General features: G+C 45.7%; 2 protein-coding genes across 3 annotated transcripts in view; both read left to right on the top strand.

The window, feature by feature from the left end:
• Nucleotides 1–19,696, top strand: part of LOC135368366 (cuticlin-1-like) — a 201,634-nt gene that overhangs the window by 140,168 nt on the left and 41,770 nt on the right. The window lies entirely within an intron of this gene.
• Nucleotides 14,055–18,494, top strand: LOC135368358 (innexin shaking-B-like). The gene has a single exon (XM_064601566.1). It carries the CDS (start codon nt 14,418–14,420, stop codon nt 15,516–15,518), a length of 1,101 nt encoding a protein of 366 aa, XP_064457636.1. The 5' UTR covers nt 14,055–14,417; the 3' UTR covers nt 15,519–18,494.

Raw genomic sequence — 19,696 nt, 5'->3', positions numbered from 1 at the left:
CAAGTTAAGGGACCGTTGATCTCGGTTCAAATGATAATCGGTATTGGTGAAACCGGGCCTAAGAGAGTGTTATGTGGCGATCAAGGCTCTAAGAACTCCTACTGCAGGTATTTAGTTACGAGTGTAACAGGTGTAATATTTTTCTTCTACGCTTCGTAATTCTATTTACAATTTATTGTTGAATACTTCTCCTTCACAACGTGTGCAGCGTTAATAAAAAAAAACGCTTTTTTTTTCGGATACGGGCGAGTAGACGTACCGCCATCCAGATAGTACCTCTACACTCATAAAAATGAACTTCACCGAATAGCACGCTCCTAGCCAACCGTAATCTTGAATGGTATCGTTATCTGCCCCGATTTGTTGAAAACGGGAGGCGTACGCCTTTTCTGTGACAATTATGAACAGCATAAGTGTCACAAAAAAGGCGTACGCCTCCCGCTTTCAACAAATCAGGGCAGATAACGATATCATTCGAGATTACGGTTGGCTAGGAGCGTGCTATGCGGTGAAGTTCATTTTTAAGAGTGTATCCACTGTTACGTCATTTGAAGAATTGTAGCACCCAATCGGACGCCAACACGTTGAGCAAGGCCTGCCTTCTGCAGAAAGAGAATGAGGTTTCTTGCTTTGGCGGATCGTTCGGCAGAAGAACCAGCGGGGTAGAGGATGTCCGCTAGCATGCCCGAGGTGGAGCGAGGGAGATGGGCTTCGCGCGCAGAATATGAATATGTATATGAATATGCGCAGTCTCACAGGATGAATTTCACCACATAGCACGCTCCTAGCCAACCATCATCCCGAATGACAAGCTTCTCGTCCCTAGAACGGCATTTTGTAGCCTATTTTGTAGCCATAATGCCGTACATAATTGGTACATAATAAACTCCGCCTTCCGTTATCAACAGAACGTTGTCATTAGGGGGATGATGGTTAGCTAGCAGTGTGCTATATGTGGTGAAGATACGTACCTATCAGATTCATCTATACAAAAGGTGTCACAGCCAACAAGTTAAAATCGCCGTTTAGAGCCAACACAGTCGGCGGGCTACCTTGGTACAGTTCATTACCCCTTACAAATGCTTCTTTCTTCTTTTTTTTTTGTTATTGTTGTTGCTGCAAAAGTTTCCAACGACGCTGCTTCTTACTTTTCTCATAAGTAACGTGACGCTTCAACGCAAGAAATGTCACGTGTACAGGAGCTAAAAAGAGGGTAAGACAGAAAGAAAGGAATTGCATTGGGAATGGAATGGCATTTAGGTCTGGGGGGGTATATGTTGATTAAGAAAAAAAAAAAAAAAAGGAAGTGAAAGTTAGCTATAGGCGTCTGGGTTCATCCTAAATTCTGCGGTGAACTTCCCTTGCCCACAAATCCCACTCCTCTCTCTCTTCATATATCCGCTCGGGCACCTCACATTGCCTCTGACAAACCTGCCGAGATGGGTCTGCTAGGCAAGTCATACAGAACTCAACCACCAGATTCCTATACCGCGTACAAGTCTTTCCGCCAAACGCGGCGTTGTTTCTGCAATTTCAGTTTGATTATATCGCGAAAGACGTCCTCCTTCATCGTCTTTCTCTCCACTGCGATATTTTGGTGGCGTAAGCGTAACGGAAATCGTTAGGATCGTTTTGAACTGTCTCGAAAGCAACAAGGCCATCGATGCACCGCTGCACTCTAAAAACGGAACTTCCCCGCATAGCACTCTCTGCGCCAACCATCACTCTTAAAAATGAACTTACCGCATAGCACGCTCCTAGCCAACAATCATCTCGAATGATGCCGTTATCTGATTTGTTGCAGAGGGGTGGCGTACGCCGTTTTTGTGTGACAATTATGGACAGCATAACCCAAGCAGCACAATGTACTGAAAGTCGAGTGCAATAGTGGTGGGCGGTATGTGTCTTATCAATGTTTTTTAGCTTCACGAGTCTGTTCAAGGCCTTCCACCTACCCGTCCACCCCTAATGCACCCGACTTTCAGTACATTGTGCTGCTTGGGAAGTGTCACAAAAAGGCGTACGCCTCCCGTTTTCAACGAATCAGGTTAGATAACGATATCATTTGAGATGATGGTTGGATAGGAGCGTGCTATGCCCGGATTCAAATCTCGGTGCCGGCTGTGCTGTCTGGGGTTTTTCCTGGGTTTTCTTCGGACGCTTTCAGACATATATGTCGGCACGGTTCCCTTAGAAGTCGGCCCAGGACGCACATTTCCCCCAGGGCGTCAGTCGTGACGCTCCCCCCACCTCTGTGAGGCCGACAACTGCGAGCCCTTTCACCATCACCACCATCATTTTTAAGAGTGACTGCCGCGAATGATAGCGTTATCGCTTCTGATCCGAAGAGAGAGAAGGGCGTATACGCCTTTTTGTGACAACTATCAAATGACGCTCGTGCACATGACGTCAACCGCCGCTTTTAGAGCCACGTGACATGGGAAAACATGGGGATTCGTCAAAGGCGTCATACTGGCGGGCCGTATCGGGCCGTATCAGGCAGCAGCGTGTGTTTTTTACAATTTTCTCTCGTAATTGCACGCATTCCGCGGCAACTCACGTCATGCCCTCCTACTGTGACTCCGGTGCGGCAATATGTGTTTCCATGTCACGTGACTAAACGTGACGTCACTGCACAAGCCCCATTAACACAAATCTCTCCCTCTCTCTTCGCAATAATTTCTGGCAATGTTTGGCGCAGAGCGTGCTATGCGGTGAAGTTCTGCTTTCAGAGTGTAGAAGAATTCGTTGTTGGCCCAAAGGAATATCGCCAAACGCACAAGAAAAGCAGAGCAATCGAAATTTCCAACACAAGTGCAACGTAACTTGCGTCTGCGCTATAAAAAAAAAAGAAAAGGAAAAAAGAGAACTGCACAGCATACACGCTCGAAACTAACCGTCACTCAGTAACATATCGTTCCCTTTCCTGGTTTATTGAAAATACTAGGCGTACGCCTTATGTTAATTGCCAGAGAGGGGCGTACGCCCCCTTGTCTCTTGAAATCACACGCGATAACTGTACGGTGGGGCGCAGTGGCTGACACAGTCGCTTATACACTGATCTTCACTGCATAACACGTATGATATCGTTCCCTTTCCTGATTTGGTGAAAATGTTATTCGTACGCCTTATGCTAACTGCTAGAAAAGCGCGTACGCCCCACTCTCTCATGAAATCACGTGCGATAACTCTACAGTGGGCCGCAGTGGCTGACACAGTCTGTTGTAAACGGAACTTCACTGCATAACACGCTCAGAACTAACCGTCATTCAGTATCATATCGTTCCCTTTCCTGATTTATTGGAAACGTTAGACGTACGCCTTCCGCTAACCATGGGAAGGGGCGTACGCCCCACTCTCTCATGAAATCACACGCGATACCTTGGGGCGCAGTGACTGACAGTATGTTGTAAACGGAACTTCACTGCATAACATGCTCAGAACTAACCGTCATTCAGTATCATATCGTTCCCTTTCCTGATTTATTGAAAATGTTAGGCGTACGCCTTATGTGGACTACTAGAAAGGGGCGTACGCCCCACTCTTTTTTGAAATCACACGCGATAACTACCGTGAAGCGCACTGGCTGACAGTCTGTTGTTAAGTGAACTTCACTGGGTGTACACCCAGCACCCTCCACAAGTCAAGGGTGATATAAACGTGCTATTCTGTCACAAAAAGGCGTACGCTCCCCCGTTCTCTTGAAATCAGAGGCGATAACCCTATCATTCGTGACAATGGTTGGCGCAGGGCGTGCCATGCGGTGAAGTTCGGCTTTTAGAGTGTATCGCACAAATAGGTTATGTGGCAGGTTTTCGTTATGGATACCGTGTGCCAGCACAGTCATCGAAGATTTAGGGTATAGGCGTAGTGCAGCTTTCAGGCGGCTGTTAATTTAATTCAGTCAATTAGTTTTAATAATTAATTTAGAAAATTGCTAATCATCAAATTGATTTTTTCCTACGCAGAACGTTCCACTATTTTCCTTAACTGCGAGTAATGTAAACGTTCGTTCACAAGTTCGCAAGTTCTACGTCAAAAGCGGGCACGTATTTGGGCGTATTGTATTGGGTCACAATTGTCAGGAAAGGCGGTGCACCGATTGTTCTATCGTATCTCCATGGCTTTTAGGGCTGCTATCGAGTGTCCGCATGGCGATGCGGTATCCTGCGAAAACACGAGGTATAGGACAAGACGAGAAGGTGCGCGCTCTACGCATTTGGCATGCAGCCTTGAACCATTTCCTCCTGCGTCGTTCGATGATCAGGTAGACCGCCTAGACGCAACGCGACCCTTCTCAATATCCCTCGCCCGGGCTGTAGCGGGACGAAGGGCAATCCTGCTGGAAATAATGCTGTCGCTCTATGGGAAATAATGCCACGCTTTTGCGTCTTTATCACTCCCTGCGCCTGTTCCTGGGCGCTGGTTTTTACGTTGCGATCGCGTGGAAGCTGTGCACCATAAAAACTGAACTTCACCCGATGACACGCTCCTAGCCAACCATCATCTCGAATGATATCGTTATCTGCCCTGATTTGTTGAAAACGGGAGGCGTACGCATTTTTGTGACACTTATGCTGTTCATACTTGTCACAAAAAAAGGCGTACGCCTCCAGTTTTCAACAAATCAGGGCAGATAACGATATCATTCGAGATGATGGTTGGCTGGGAGCGTGCTATGCGATGAAGTTCGTTTCTAACAGTGTGGCTTGATTCGAAGTTTGTTTCGATCAACATGTTGAAGGAATTATTTTGCATTTTCCTTTTTCTTCAAATCATTTCTTTTCGGGACACGGTGACAATCCTCGAGATTGAGGAACGGCAGTGGACAGACGCAAAGCAACGAGACAGCGTTTAAGGCTGTGCTTGAGCCTTCTGCACTCTTAAAAATGAACTTCACCGCATAGCACGCTCCTAGCCAACCATAATATAGAATGATATGGTTATCGGCCCTGATTTGTTGAAAACGGGAGGCGTACGCCTTTTTGTGACACTTATGCTGTTCATAATTGTCACAAAAAAGGCGTACGCCTCCCGTTTTCAACAAATCAGGGCCGATAACGATATCATTCAAGATGATGGTTGACTAGGAGCGTGCTATGCGGTGAAGTTCATTTTTAAGAGTGTGCTGACCGTATACCGGAGGCACCCGTTTAAAGCTGTTTTTGAGCCTCGTCCAGAAAGCTCAAACACGGTTGTCCCGTTGTTTCATGCCCGTCCGTTGTCATCCCTCAATCTAGAGGAACGTCACCTCGTATAACTGTAACACCGCCTGCGATTAATTGACGTCCTTGATCGTATACTTTCTCAGTATAACTGGAGTAACCACTCGAAATTTCTCTATATAGTCTCTCCTTTATGGTCTCTCCTTTATAATCTTATCTAATCTTAATGACTTGTCCGCTCTCGTGTTGACATACTCGCGTGGACCACCCACACAAGCCTTCATACATGATGACAGCCGAAACGGAAACGTAATTAACTGAACGGCCTCACTAGATCGACATTCGCTGGAGAAGGGGACAACACGGCATGAATATAAAATTGTTACTACGTACAGCCCGAGATCGATACGCAGAGACATCCTGTGGGACTCAGAATGGCCTTGGTTCCACGCCATTAGCGCTACACCTGTGTGCGGATCAATGCGGGAACTCCATTTAACTCCTGCGCCTGAAAGAACGTTTCAGATGATGACTCGCGTACCCCAGTGACCTGAGGGTCAAGGCGAGTTCACGTGCAACGGTTCCAGACGTCTCCGAGACATGTAAGCGTTGTACAGCCCCAAAATGTCCGCAAAGAAACACAAAACGCACGTCTGACAGTGGAACGTACACTTACATCTGGAGGTACCAGCTCCCGTGGCATATAGTGGTTAGGATGATCGCTTTGCACGCCAAGACTTGGAGGTGACACGGGTTCGAATCCTGTCACCGGCTGTGCTGTCTGAGATTTTCTCTGGGTTTTCCCGAGGGCTTTCCAGACGAATGTCGGCACAGTTCCCCCTGAAGTCGGCCCAGGACGCATACTAACCCATCTGTCCCCCACTACACTCTTAAAAATGAACTTCACCACATAGCACGCTCCTAGCCACCTTAGCCTAGCCTTATCTGTCCTGATTTGTTGAAAACGGGAGGCGTACGCCTTTTTTGTGACAATTATGAACATCATAAGTGTCACAAAAAGGCGTACGCCTCCCGTTTCCAACAAATCAGGATAGATAACGATATCATTTGAGATGATGGTTGGCTAGGAGCGTGCTATGCGGTGAAGTTCATTTTTAAGAGTGTACTTCCTGCTGTCCTCTCTCCAGCTGTCCGCGTCTGTGCGCAGCTCATAGCCACAGTTGCTTCGCGGCGCTAACTCGGAATTAAAAAAAAACATCTGGAGGAGATCACGGACAATACTGACAGTACCCCATCCGAGCAAGTATTCAGCATATCAGCACATCCGTGGTCGTTGCATTTGCGCGGCGAAAACGCCATGTTGCAAACGCTTTCACTTTTCAGCATCCACACTCTAAGATAATGGGGTGTGAAAAGGTGGTAACTTGTATAGTTACCACGATCAACATGGCATCTGATAAAGGGTGTAAAAGGGTGGTAAAAAAAATTATCATATATCCAAATTGTAGGTAGAACTTTGCGACCTTTTAGGCACAACATATGCGAATTACCTCCTAAAGGGTGTCACTGCTCCACCTTTTTTCCTAAGAGTGCAAGAGCATTATGTCATTCGCGTTGTCCAATAACAGCAGTTCAGGATACAAGGGATGTCACACTTCAACACCAGTTTGGATTCGCTATATGTATAGACGTGTTCTCAATCATTGTCTCCAACAGGGGACGTCGGCCAAGACACTTGCTTGCGGATCAAACGTGGGTATCCGCGCGCACCGTAGAGGCGCGCTGTTTAGTCCGCGTGAATTCCGAGATGTTATACAAGGTATCTTTTTTATATTCGTTACAGATTTTTTAAAAATAAATCAGCTGTGAGTGCAGCAAAGATGCAATTTTGTGCAGGCAGCTTACGGCGGCCGGGCGGACGCCCCGTGGGAAAGCGTTTGTAGCTACCCCTACAACACCGAATATCCTCAGGATATACGAATAATGTCCTAATGACTTCGTACATCCGATGGATATCTGAGGGATATCCATCGGACGTACGAATTCGTTAGGACATTATTCGTACATCCAGAGGGTGTCGTTGGGGTACTGGACGACTAATTAGCTAAAATTCATTAATTGACTTATTCATTAGATGTTTTCTGGGAAATTCGAGGTAAGATAAGAGGATTGGAGCCAGTCACTATTAAAATCCGTCGTCCTTGTTGAACACCCTGAGAAACGAACGTACTTTGAGATATAAATCGTTAAATTGCAAATGAGCCGAAACCAGAAGTACGCATTACTCGAGCGCATAAAGAGCGACATGGCCACGCGAGAGAGAGAGAGAGAGATTTTGGGTTTAATGGCACAAAGACAACAAAGGCCATAGAGCGCCAAAACTACGCGAGAGGGCCACGTGCTTTGGAGCGATGGAGCTGATCGGAGTGACTCTAGATCGGAGTAGGCCCTAATCTGTTGGCCAGGTGGACCGTTTTCCGGTCCAGGTAAGGCGAATGTCGCGTGTCGTTTCTGCGCTCCAGAAGTGCGTAGTTCTGGTTTCGGCTCATTTGCATATCGAACTTTGGCAATTTATATCTCAAGGTACGCCCGCTTCTCAATCTGTATAATAGGAATGGTGGATCTGAATTATCATCGGCTCCAATTCTGCTAACTTACATTTCCCAGAAAACATGAAATTACGAAGATGATTATTGAATTTGAGCTACTTAGGCCCCGTGTTTCACCAGCGCCGATTAACTTTAAACCAAGATCAAACACCCCTTAAACTTGAAGTTAGCGGTAAATTCCTTTTGAATAACCGTAAGTTAGTGAAGTGAATTCCGGTAACCCTACAGTCTTAAAATGAGGGGGGGGGGGGGGTCACCGCATAGCACGCTCCTAGCCAACCGGAATCTCGAATGATATCGTCATCTGCCCTGATTTGTTGAAACATTTATTTAATTTCAAATTTATTTAATTAATGTATTTAATTTCAATTTTATTTAGTTAATGTATTTGATTTCAAATTTATTTAATTAATGTATTTAATTTCAAATTTATTTTTAAAAATCTGTAACGAATTTTAAAAAATCTTGTATTTCTATCCGTAAACCAGGATGTCACACGGGTCCTTACGCGCCACACCGCTGGTTAATTAATTGCATCGCATACATTTTCTAAAGGGAGTCGCCCCGAGAGGTGCCGTAAATTGTAGAGGCTGGGTCAGCAGTTGGAGCAAACACAAGATTTAAGCCGGACTAACTATATACTGCCTAAGTATACTGTATCTTTAGTTGCATATGTTGTGTTTTATCGGTTGTTTATTGCTGTTCTCAGTGAATTGGACGTAATACCTTGGCTTTATTATTCTACATCCTAAGGACAGAGGGGGGTGGGGTAATGGCAGGATATAGGTTCGCCGTTATTGGCCACACAGAAGTGGGCGTCGTCACGACTATAGCAAAAAAAAAAAAAGAAAAGAAAAAGAACACAAAACACAAAGAAAGGACGGACGGATGGAGGATACAGGAGGATGATGGAGGGTGCACGAGTTCGTCGGGGAGAGCAAAGTATTAGATGTGTCGTTGAGCAAGGCCTGCCTTCTGCAGAAAGAGAATGAGTGCGAGTGAGTTAAGAGCGTGCTATGTGGTGAAACTCATTTTTAAGAGTGTCTAAAGACACAACTTCACCACATAGCACGCTCTTAACCAATCACCATCCGGAGTGACATCGTTCTGCCCCCTGATTGGTTAAAAGCGGAAGGCGTACGCCATTTTAGAACACTTACGCACTTCCAAAAAAAGGCGTACGCCCCGCGCTTTCCACAAATCGGGAGTGATAAAGGTATCATTCTGTGCAGTGGTTCACCTTCATCGTGCTATGTGGTGAAGTTCTGTTTTTAGACACCCTTAAAAATCAGTTTCACCACATAGCACGCTCCTAGCTAACCTTCATCCCGAATGACAACGTTCTGGCCCCTGATTTGTTGAAAACGGGAGGCGGAGCCTATTTTGTATATTATGCACGTGCATAATGGCGCAAAATAGGCTCCGCCTCCCGCTTAGGAGCTTTGGCTAGGAACGTGCTATATGTGGTGAAACTCATCTTATGAGTCTACTTATGTACATGTCGTGATACTTTAGCATTAACATTGTGTAACATTGTGTCAGTTGTGAGTACCTTGTACTCACCCTCGTCTATGTACGCATGTACAACGTACTTAACGTATGTAGAATCAAAATAATTAAATAAATAACGCGCAAAGAATATGATATCAAGGACGGTGTTTCGCAGAAAGGTTGGCCTCAGCTAGATGATGACCCGCTGCTCCGTATTCGTGTGTTGCTGCAACTCAATTAAAATTCCATTGTCCCTTGGTACGAGCGCGCGATGCACAGAAGTGCACGTCTGCCTCACAGAGGTGGGCAACGTCACGGCTAACGCTCTGGGGGAATGTGTGTGTGTGCGTGAAGGAGGGGGGGGGGGGACTTAAAAGAGAACTTCACCGCATATCGCGCTCCTAGCATACCGTCATCCCGAATGACAGCGTTCTCTCTGCTGATTTATTGAAGACGGGTGGCGTACGCCCTTTTGTGAAACTTATGCACTTGTGTTAAGCGTCACAAGAAGGCCTTCGCACCGCGCTTTCCACAAATAAGGAGTGAAAGCGGTATCGTTCTGCGCAATTGCTTTTTGCCCCCTCTCTCTCTATATTTATACGTGTTATGTGGTGAAGTTCTTTTTTAAGAGGGTCGATCAAGAAATAATGATGGAATGAGCTGCGCGGACTGATCGCTGATCTGCAGGGATCGGGACGCACGTATGGTTAGGGTGCCTCGATACTAGCGCCCTCCACATAGGGTAAAGACAACCGCGTCGTCTGCTACGAAATTCCGCCATCTTGACGCCCACGCGCAGCTCGCGATTCGCTCACAAAAGTGTAGCTATACGCTTAGCGACACACTGCATTTTGGAGTTGAGTAAATACATAGCAAAGGAGGTTTGAAAAAGTGTGTGGAATCGGTACACAGCATTCATGCATGGCAAGCGCGGGAGTCAACATGGTGGCTTTGCGGCATTCGCTTATACAAAGGGTGACTCTACCCTACACAGAGCGAGCTACTATTCTGGAACTGTACGTATGGTCAGTGCCGTGTATTAAAAGTGAGTCTGACCATTAGGAGGAGCCTAAAAAAGAGGCTCGACCTGTTAATCAAACTTGGGCGCCTTTCATTGGTTGCCGTTTTCCATGTGGGCCACCATGACACCAGATTTTCTCCAAAATGGAGGATGGTGGTTGGAACGGCAAAGCGGAGATTTCGTGACAAAAATGTTTCACAGACTACTTTAATTTCATACCGTGAGTATATGTCCTCGTGTACGCATCTGCAAAATCAGTTTCAACTTTCGCTCCGCCATCATTACTCACGCGAAAAGCGGACATTTCGTCGCTAACGTTAGGCCTAGGTAAGACCGTGATCCCAATAAAATAGCAAGCAGGACGACCTTTATATGTAGCATTTTGCATTATATAATTGCATTTTATTTATACATCCCATCCCTTATACATCCCTTTGCTCATTTTTTATTCGATCTACTTACATTTCGTGATTTAAAACTTCATACCAGCAGTCGTCTGCTACGACGAAACGGTTGTACCGCTCTGCTGACCAATCACTTCTGCCAGCAACCATCTTTGCAGCCCTGAGCCTTCCCAACATGCCTCTCTCCATGCAGATGGCGTTGATAAAAGTGAGCTAAAAATCCGTCGTTTTGGTCTGTCACCAGTGATATCCGTTTCAATCCAAATTCATCAATTTTCTCCAAAATGGTGGCACCCAGTAAATAAGGGTGGGGTATAAGTACTGGATGGATGTAATAATACACAGCTGTATTTCGACCTGTGATTGACTAGATACCTCGAAAAGCGGATGGAGCCTCAGGTATAGGCAGGTCCCATTAATGGCTAGACTCCCTTTTAATACACGGCACTGCGTATGGTTGATCAACTACGCCACCTGTCGGTGTCGGTTGCAGAGCCATTTGGAAGGATGTAAGTAATACAAAAGGAGGACAGGCTACTGATAAAAGTAACTCAGTTACAGGATGCGCATCTGAAACTTCACCAAGTACTCTTCTACCGATACGCAAAATTCAGTCGGTTACAGCGTCTGAGGTCATTTATTAGATTACTTAATCACTTTCGAATCCTGATACAGCTATAAGTATCCGAAATTAGCTCGTGCGATCCATTTCCGTTCGTGTCAGCCCGTTTCTAGCAGCTGTGCATTGTAGAGGACCACAAAACAGGGTCACGGTTCAGCTTTGGCGTCCACACGATAAAATGCAAAAGAACCAAATATTCCTCCACTGTCGCCATTGTGAGCCGCGGAGGAAAGCAAAGGAGCAGCCGGCGGCACCAAAAATGCAAAGAAGGTCCGATCGCGCAGCAAAAAGCAACGGGTGGACAAAGGGGCAAAGTCGTTTTCATAACGACATTTCGGAGTCGCATCCTTTGAAAGAGCGCTTTTCCTATGGACCGTTGGCATCCCCGCAGTAGTTTTGAGAAGCGCCTCAGATGCCATGTGACGTCAGCGCTTCTGTGGTGCGTGGGGATTGGCGACTTTCTTTTCGTGACAGTATGCTTGACTCGGCGTTCTAAAGAGGCGTATCGTCGCGTCTGAATCGGTCGTCCGCTTTGTGATAAGGTAACTGAATCATTCTCTCAGTGTGCATTGAGACCGCTTCGGTTGTTGGCAAAGCGGTTCAGGAAGTATCCTTTTGAGGATAAGGCTTCCGCGAAATGGAACCGAAAATCGACGCCTATGATGCTTGGATGTAATTTGAAGTGGAACTTCGGGTATAGTGAACGTAGTATACGGACTCGTTGTCAGAAATTGCTGGTTGATTGCTTACTGTGTGCGTATGCGAGCGCTTTCGAGAACGGCGTCAAGCGTCGTATAGGTTCAGATAAGTGTTCTAAAGAATGCATTACTCCAGCCTTGTTACATACATTTAGGTAATATGTGCACTGTTAAAAATGAACTTCACCGCATAGCACGCTCTGCGCCAACCATTGCCATGAATGATAGGGTTATCCCTTCTGAATCGAAAAGAGAGAGAAGGGGCGTACGCCTTTTTGTGTCAATTTGGATATATGGTAACTGACACAAAAAGGCCTCCCTCTCCTTAAATGAGAAGCGATAACCCTGTCATTCGTGGCAGTGGTTGCCGCAGAGCGTGCTATGCGGTGAAGTTCAGTTTTTAGAGTGCTGATTTGTTGGAAACGGGAGGCGTACGCGTTTTTTTTTGTACCACTTATGCAGTACATAACAAAAAAGGCGTACGCCTCCCGTCTCCAACAAATCAGGGGCGAGAACGATGTCATTCGGGACGATGGTTGGTTAGCAGCATGCTATGCGGTGAAGTTAATTTTTAAGACTGCGAGCAAAGCTCCCAAACTAGAACTTCACCACATAAAACACTCCACTTTTTTTTTCCGACTTATCCACTTATCTGAATGAGAATCATTGCGCAGAGTCACACCATTACCAATCCTGATTTGTGGCAAGCCCCGGGACGCATTTTTGTGACTATAAACACATCTGCTTAACTGTTACAAAAAGGCGTACGCCCGACGTTTTCAACAAAGCACACTCTAAGGACAGAACTTCACCACATCGCGTGATGAAGGCTAACAATTGCACAGAATGATACCTTTATCACTCCCGATTTGTGGAAAGCGCTGCGCGTACGCCTTTTTTGGAACTACGTACATAAGTGTTCGAAAAAAGGCGTACGCCTCCCGTTTTTCGGGACGGTGATTGCCTAAGAGCGTGCTATGTGGTGAAGTTCCGTTTTTAGAGCGCAGGGAAGAGAGTGCTGTTGTTCGGGATGATGACTGGGTAGGAATGTGTTATGCGGCGAAGCTCTGTTCTAAGAGTGTGGAAAAGTTATTTCGCAAAATAAATTGTTATTTATAGTACACAAGCTGTGTATGTGTGTGTGTGGGGGGGGGGTAGATAATGTTGGCACTATTAAGTAATAACTCAGTTACAAGAAACTTGAAACTGTAATTAGTTACTTTTTGCAGTAACTAGTTACTATCTACAAAAGTAACATATAACTAACTAGTTACAGCTTTTTAAAGTAGCTGTAAAATGGGACTGTATATGTAAGTTACGAAGGTACTGCAATACTTTCCACGCGAGTTCTCCAGCAAAAGTTTGTCGGGGCTTCAAATTCCCTTCCGTTTTATTTATTTATTTATTTTTTTCCGAGCAGGAATTCCACAAACTGTAAAGCGGTCCCTCATTGCTCTCGCAATTTGGTCGTGACACTATATGCCTTTTCTTTTGGCGTCCGTGCCGCCTCCCTTGTGCTTAGGTTACACGTACTATGTTTACTACACACATTTCCCCCTTTCCCGTGTTTTGCGTACGTGTGTACTTTCGGGGTCCTTGCAATTAAATTCTATTGTTCCTCCTTTTATACTTTGAACCCGCTCTATCGCTACTGTAATCTGAAAGCACCTATTCCTAATCGAAATCGTTTTCTTTCTAAATGTAGTCTACCATAAATACTAACTGTTTCTCATTTTTTCCTTGTTCCAACAGTCTGCGCTGTGTGCTACCCTACATGCGTTTACCCATATCGGGTATATAATTTCGCTAGCTATTAACCAATAGGTTTTGTTGTTGGTGGTGGTCTTTTTTTTCTTTTCTTTTCGACTTTGCCAATATGGAGACACGAAAGGGGCAGCGAACGATTCCGCATTGATCAACTTTGCAACTTTCTTCTCTCTTGAGGGCTTGAACTTTACGAGCCCATCTCTGATGCACGCGTCCTGCACACCGATCGAAGTCCACTCGTTCATCGCTGCTAGAAGAATGGCGCTGGGGGTCTTTGCGTCACGTGGATCAGTCGCCCCGTTAGTGGGCAGCTCCTCCTCTCCCTTGCGTCAGCGTTGGAAAGGGCGAGTGGACCGCGAACCGCGATGAAACGAGCGCACGCTGTACGAGCTCCGAGGCTCCCTCCGGCGTGACCTGTAGCTGCAACCCGCGGAAGCACCAGGGCTGGTAACGTTTGGCGCTAGCAGGCATTGTGGCAGGATGCCTATTCATAGCGTGTGTAGCGTCAGCGCGTGAGGACGCCGAAGGAAGGGCCCCTCTAAATATAGGAGCCAGGAGCTTGGGGACCATGCCAGTCCCAGGGCGGACTTGGCTACAGCGGCTTCGCGTCCCGGCGGACTGACCGCCCCGCCGCACGGATGGACTGGAGTTCGCTGACCCTCCTGCCTAATTGGCCGCCATGTTGGACATCATCCGCAGCCTTAAGTCCTTGCTCAAGACTAGCCGGGTCCACATCGATAATGAGGTCTTCCGGCTGCACTACACGGCGACCGTCATCTTCCTGCTGGCCTTCTGCATAGTTGTCACAACGAAACAGTTCGTCGGAGACCCCATCGACTGCTCCAGGTCGGCAGAGGTGCCTCAGAGTGTCATCAACACGTATTGCTGGATACATGCCACGTACAGTGTCACCAGCCTCATGAAGAAGGATCGTGATTCTGTGGTTTATCCAGGTGTCGGTCCAGCACGCTCGAGCAGTTCTTTTAACCCAGAGGACCACAAGTACCATCGCTATTACCAATGGGTTTGCTTCATGCTTTTCTTTCAAGCGACTCTCTTTTACTTGCCTCGATGGCTATGGAAGTTTTGGGAGGGCGGCAAAATTCAAGCCCTCATGATGGACCTAGATGTTGGGATGTGCGGTGAGACGGAGAAGAAACAGAAGAAGAAGATTCTCGTGGAATATCTTGTCTCCAGTGCCAAAACGCATGATTGGTACGTTGCTCGTTACTTTCTCTGCGAGCTACTGGCCTTCGTCAATGTCGTTGGCCAGATGTTCCTCATGGACAAGTTTTTTGACGGCGAGTTTCTCACGTACGGGCTCGACGTTATTCGGTTCCTGGACCAAGACGACGAGGATCGGATAGACCCAATGGTGCGTGTATTCCCGCGGGTCACAAAGTGCCAGTTCTACAAGTTCGGACAGTCTGGTACAGTGGAAACACACGATGCCATCTGCATCCTTCCCCTTAACATCGTCAACGAGAAGATCTACATCTTCCTGTGGTTCTGGTTCATCATCCTCGCCATAGTGACCGGGATGGTGCTCTTGTTCCGTGTCATCATAACGGCGTGCCCGCCGGTGCGGGTCTACCTGCTCAACCTGCGTTTCCGCTTCGTGCATCTAGACCACCTGCACACTGTAGTGAGGCGAGGAACACTCGGTGACTGGTTTCTCATTTACATGCTGGGCCAGAACGTAGATTCCATTATTTTCAAGGAAGTGATTGCGGAGATGGCTAAACGCATGACGACAGAACCCAAAGAGTCGTCCGCATGACGACGTGGGTGCCGGCTAAGCCGGCCGCCTTACAGCACCCCAGTGCCTCCGCACCAGGACGTGTGATCCGCTGGCGCAATCCTCACGCGCGTCACATGTTAGTCGCGGTCAGACTCGGCAGTATAAGTTGTGTATCTTCATGTGTTAGAAGGGGCAGTCGACTTGAATTCCAGCTGTGCCTGATACTTCCATCAGGATTCCGGAGTACGTACATATGGCCACCGTTGCATTTTGGATTCAAGTTCCTACACCTTTCTGGTTCTATGTATTCCAGTGCGCTTCGGAACGTTTGATGCAACGATCTTCACGGTGTCTGTAAACGATGTTTTGGTGCAGACTACAGCCACGTTGCCGACAGTCTTCGCTGGATACTGATTCGTGTGACTACACATATCTCTAGCTGTGTATCTTTGCAGTGATGGGTGGACACCCCCGTTGAAGACGTCACATTTCTTTTTGCGGACCGTAAACACTGCTGTCCATAATGCAGTTGTCAATTCAATGGTACATTTAGTTCTAAGGATGATCAAAAGTCGAAACCGCCATTGTACGGATAACATAGAAATCATAGTTTCCCAAGTGACAACGAGGGAAATGATGAAGCAGACTGTAGATTTTATGAACACGCAGACTTTCACATTGCTTCTTGTATACTCCTGAAAGACACTCCGATTATGACGAACTATAATTCTGCACTGCCTGTCAGATTTCAAACATGTTATTAGATATACAGCGAAAAGTGACGTGGCGGCATGTGTAAATTGTGTTCACTGATGTGATGCACGCCGAACAATGCTGGGCACATAATGTCGCGGATAAAGGAGCTGCAAGAGTGATAGTATCCGCAACCATAGTTAAGAGCTTCCACAGTAACTATAGCGCAATAACATATCGTTATCTATCCCCGTTTCAAAGCAAGAGGTTTGAACTATTCTGTGTTGTAACTGATAGCTTGGATAATCGTTGAAAGGTTGAGATTTCCCGTCGAACTTCGAAACTGGAAAATATTTCAGCAGAGATATAAGTATTAAGCAGGTATGACGTCGGAATGGCTCGTACGCTCGAAATTTTCGAACGCAAATGTACTCGCACATGGCCTTATACAGGTGTGTGTAGTCGGGGCACGATACATAATAGTATTTCTCCCTTTCTCTCTTTTTTTTACCTCTTTTATGTATGGGAGCTACAGAATGTATTCTAGCCGAGAAACATGTGCTCTATAGTTATTCAAAGTGTATGCCATATCGGTATCCTTGGCTGCAGTGGAACTTCTCTTAGTTGCATGAATATGGAAGCTATATAAGGCGAGCGGCGGGTCCCTTTCTATACATCTATCTATCCAACCAACTTCCCTACGTATACTTTTACAATGATGACCAATACCGGAAGTGGACTGGAGCCATTAACCACAGCCCGACTCGGGTATGTCCAGGCAGAGTGGACAGTTACGCAATAATACATCAAGAAATATTGCAACTCTCATCCCCTACATGCAGTCGCATAAAGGAAAAGCTAGTGTAGTGGTCATGTGTTACGTCATACGGTGCAAAACTTTGGAAATATAGTGCTCGCGCGCCGCGTGGACAGCATCTGCAAAGTTTTGCACCGCAGTGACGTAATGTTTAACCGCAACACTATTCTTTCTTGATGTGACGGTAATGCATCAGCCTTATTGCTAGATGTGTAGACTGCAGGGTGCCCCAGCTGTGTAGACGCCGTGCTTCAGATAACGATTCAGCTCCATTTCCGGTGTTGGTCATCATTGTAGAGGAAGTAACTTTAGTCCTGTTGGAGACTAAGTGCATTGCCACAAACCGTTACTCCCTTTCAGGGCTAAATGGGATGGGACTTTACGAAAAGCTTAGGGAACATTTGCAGTGCTATATCGGGAGAAGATTTCGAAGTGACAGGATTGAGGTGAGAAGTAATTGCAACCTAGGGAACCAGAAGCTGTAATTGCTTCCCAAGCTTTTTATTATTCTTTTCTTTGATATTACGAGTACAGGAGACCAGCAGCTCATTGTATCATCTATATTCATGTAACATTGCGCATGGCCGTTACAAAAATATCTAGTTTTCTGATATATCCAAGAGGCACATACAATATAACTGAACGGTGAACGTGTTTGTTCTTGTTCCTTGCCATTTTTGCATGGAAGCTGGAAAGCAACGCGGCACTCTGGAATAACCAGTGGTAAGCCCATAGAAAAATTGAACGAACGATGCCGTTGTGTTGTGTTTTAAACACCTCACGACAGCGGACACGTAAAACGTTTTACCGCAAATAACAGCGATAATTACGCAGTATACCGGGGCACTGCATAATGCTGCCTCATCTTGTAGTCAAGTTAAAGCGCAACTACATTTATGCATCCCTATTTAGGGATTTCTCGGAATTTATCCCTAAATGCGGAAACGTGTAGGATCGTAACTATAACTTAAAGCGCTCTCCAACACCTATATGATAGTATTGTTATACGGGCGCCTATGGTGTAATATCGTTGTCTTATAGGCGCCTGTTGCATGCTGAATAAGCGTGTACATGTTGCTAATATTAACGCTGTTAAGAACATTGTTGGATATTTGCGGAACAGTGGTGAAAAAGAATGTTAGCGAATGCATATAGTACCAGTGCCTGCCTTTCTTTGCTGGAAGTGTGCATCTTTTCCTCTTCATCACTGCCACCATGAGGATGATCATTTCGATAAGTTGATGATAAGTAAGATGATCATCATCATCATGATCATTGATCATTGATTATCATTTCGTGTTGTTCCACGAGCGGTATTGTTCCAAGTATTTTGGTACATGCGCTCGCCGGGATAAGGCAGTTTTATTCACAGTACAGCGGTTTGTACAAATTTGACATCGACAGACGTCAAGCCTGTCTTGTGTTAATTTAGAGCCGACGCATGCCCCAGAGGGAGTAAAATGATACAACTAGTTTTGTAATAAAACCTTTGTTTTCACACTTGAGATGCGTATGTGGCGTTATCTCTGTTTCAGTCACACTTAGGTATCTTGAGTACCGTACTGCTAAAAATGCCGTATTTTAAATATTTGTGTTAGTATTTTGCATAGTATCTTACTCAGTACCTCGTCTGCGAGGTATTTTTACTCGATTTCAAATACGTTCTTTTGGTGTTTTCTGCTCAGTCATCTAATTACTTTGTCTTTAAACTGTGTTCAGATTCACAACGATGCACTAGGTTCTATGGTCTTTTTCTTCTCATTTTCAATACAAACATTATATTTTCGATATTATTACATTTCAATATTATACATAAATACATTGTGGAGAAGGACAACAACTCATTTACCAAAGTAGATTATCTTTGAAAGAAAGAGAGGAAGATTAACTGATCAAAGCTTATATAATAATAACAATAAAAAAATAGTGTGGTAATAATTTTGAAGACCAATACTCGATTATCTTAAATGTGTCTTAAATTCATTGAAAAAAATCTTTGAAGTATCTACGACTCCACTCTAATTCTCAAGTAGTATTTGTACTGTATCCTAACGATATTCTCCCTCCAGTATTTGGTATCGTATTTAAGACACATTTTTGACGTAGTATGCTGTACATGGGCTGGTTTCAGTATTGTGCACTGTCAACGGAAATGGCGTGAGTTAGAAGTACCGATCGAGGCAGACAAAGAATCTAGCCCGAGAAAAACCTGACGTGGCGTTCTATAAATGGCTTACCGGGGCCAGCATGTCCGCAGGTGCGTGCTCTAGAAGGTTTGTCTTGTTCGTACTCCATATAAACCGATCCTTCCATACGCGATTTCTTCCCTCGTCATTCTAAATTTATTTTTCGATCTTATACCGATCACAGGCTGTGTCTGCAGTGTACTGCACTTGAAGTATACTCGCAGGAAGTTTATACTTATATTTTAAATTCAGTGTTAGCGCCGCGAAGCGACTGTGGCTATAGGAGTGGCGTACAGACGCGAACTAATGGATAGAGGACAGCGGGAAGGAATGGGGGACAGGGGGGTTAGTATGCGTCCTGGGCCGACTTCACACTCTAAAAACTGGACTTCACCACATAGCACGCTCTGCGCAAGCCATTGCCATTAATGTTAGGGTTATCGCTTCTGATTCGAAGAGAGAAAGGGGGCGTACACCTTTTTGTGTCAGTTTGGGTACATGATGATTGACACAAAAGGGCG

Source organism: Ornithodoros turicata, chromosome 9 (assembly GCF_037126465.1).
Source record: "Ornithodoros turicata isolate Travis chromosome 9, ASM3712646v1, whole genome shotgun sequence".
In the NCBI taxonomy this organism is placed as follows: Eukaryota; Metazoa; Arthropoda; class Arachnida; order Ixodida; family Argasidae; genus Ornithodoros; species Ornithodoros turicata.
Note: the sequence above shows the minus strand (reverse complement) of the source record. Positions and strands in the feature narration are given on the sequence as shown.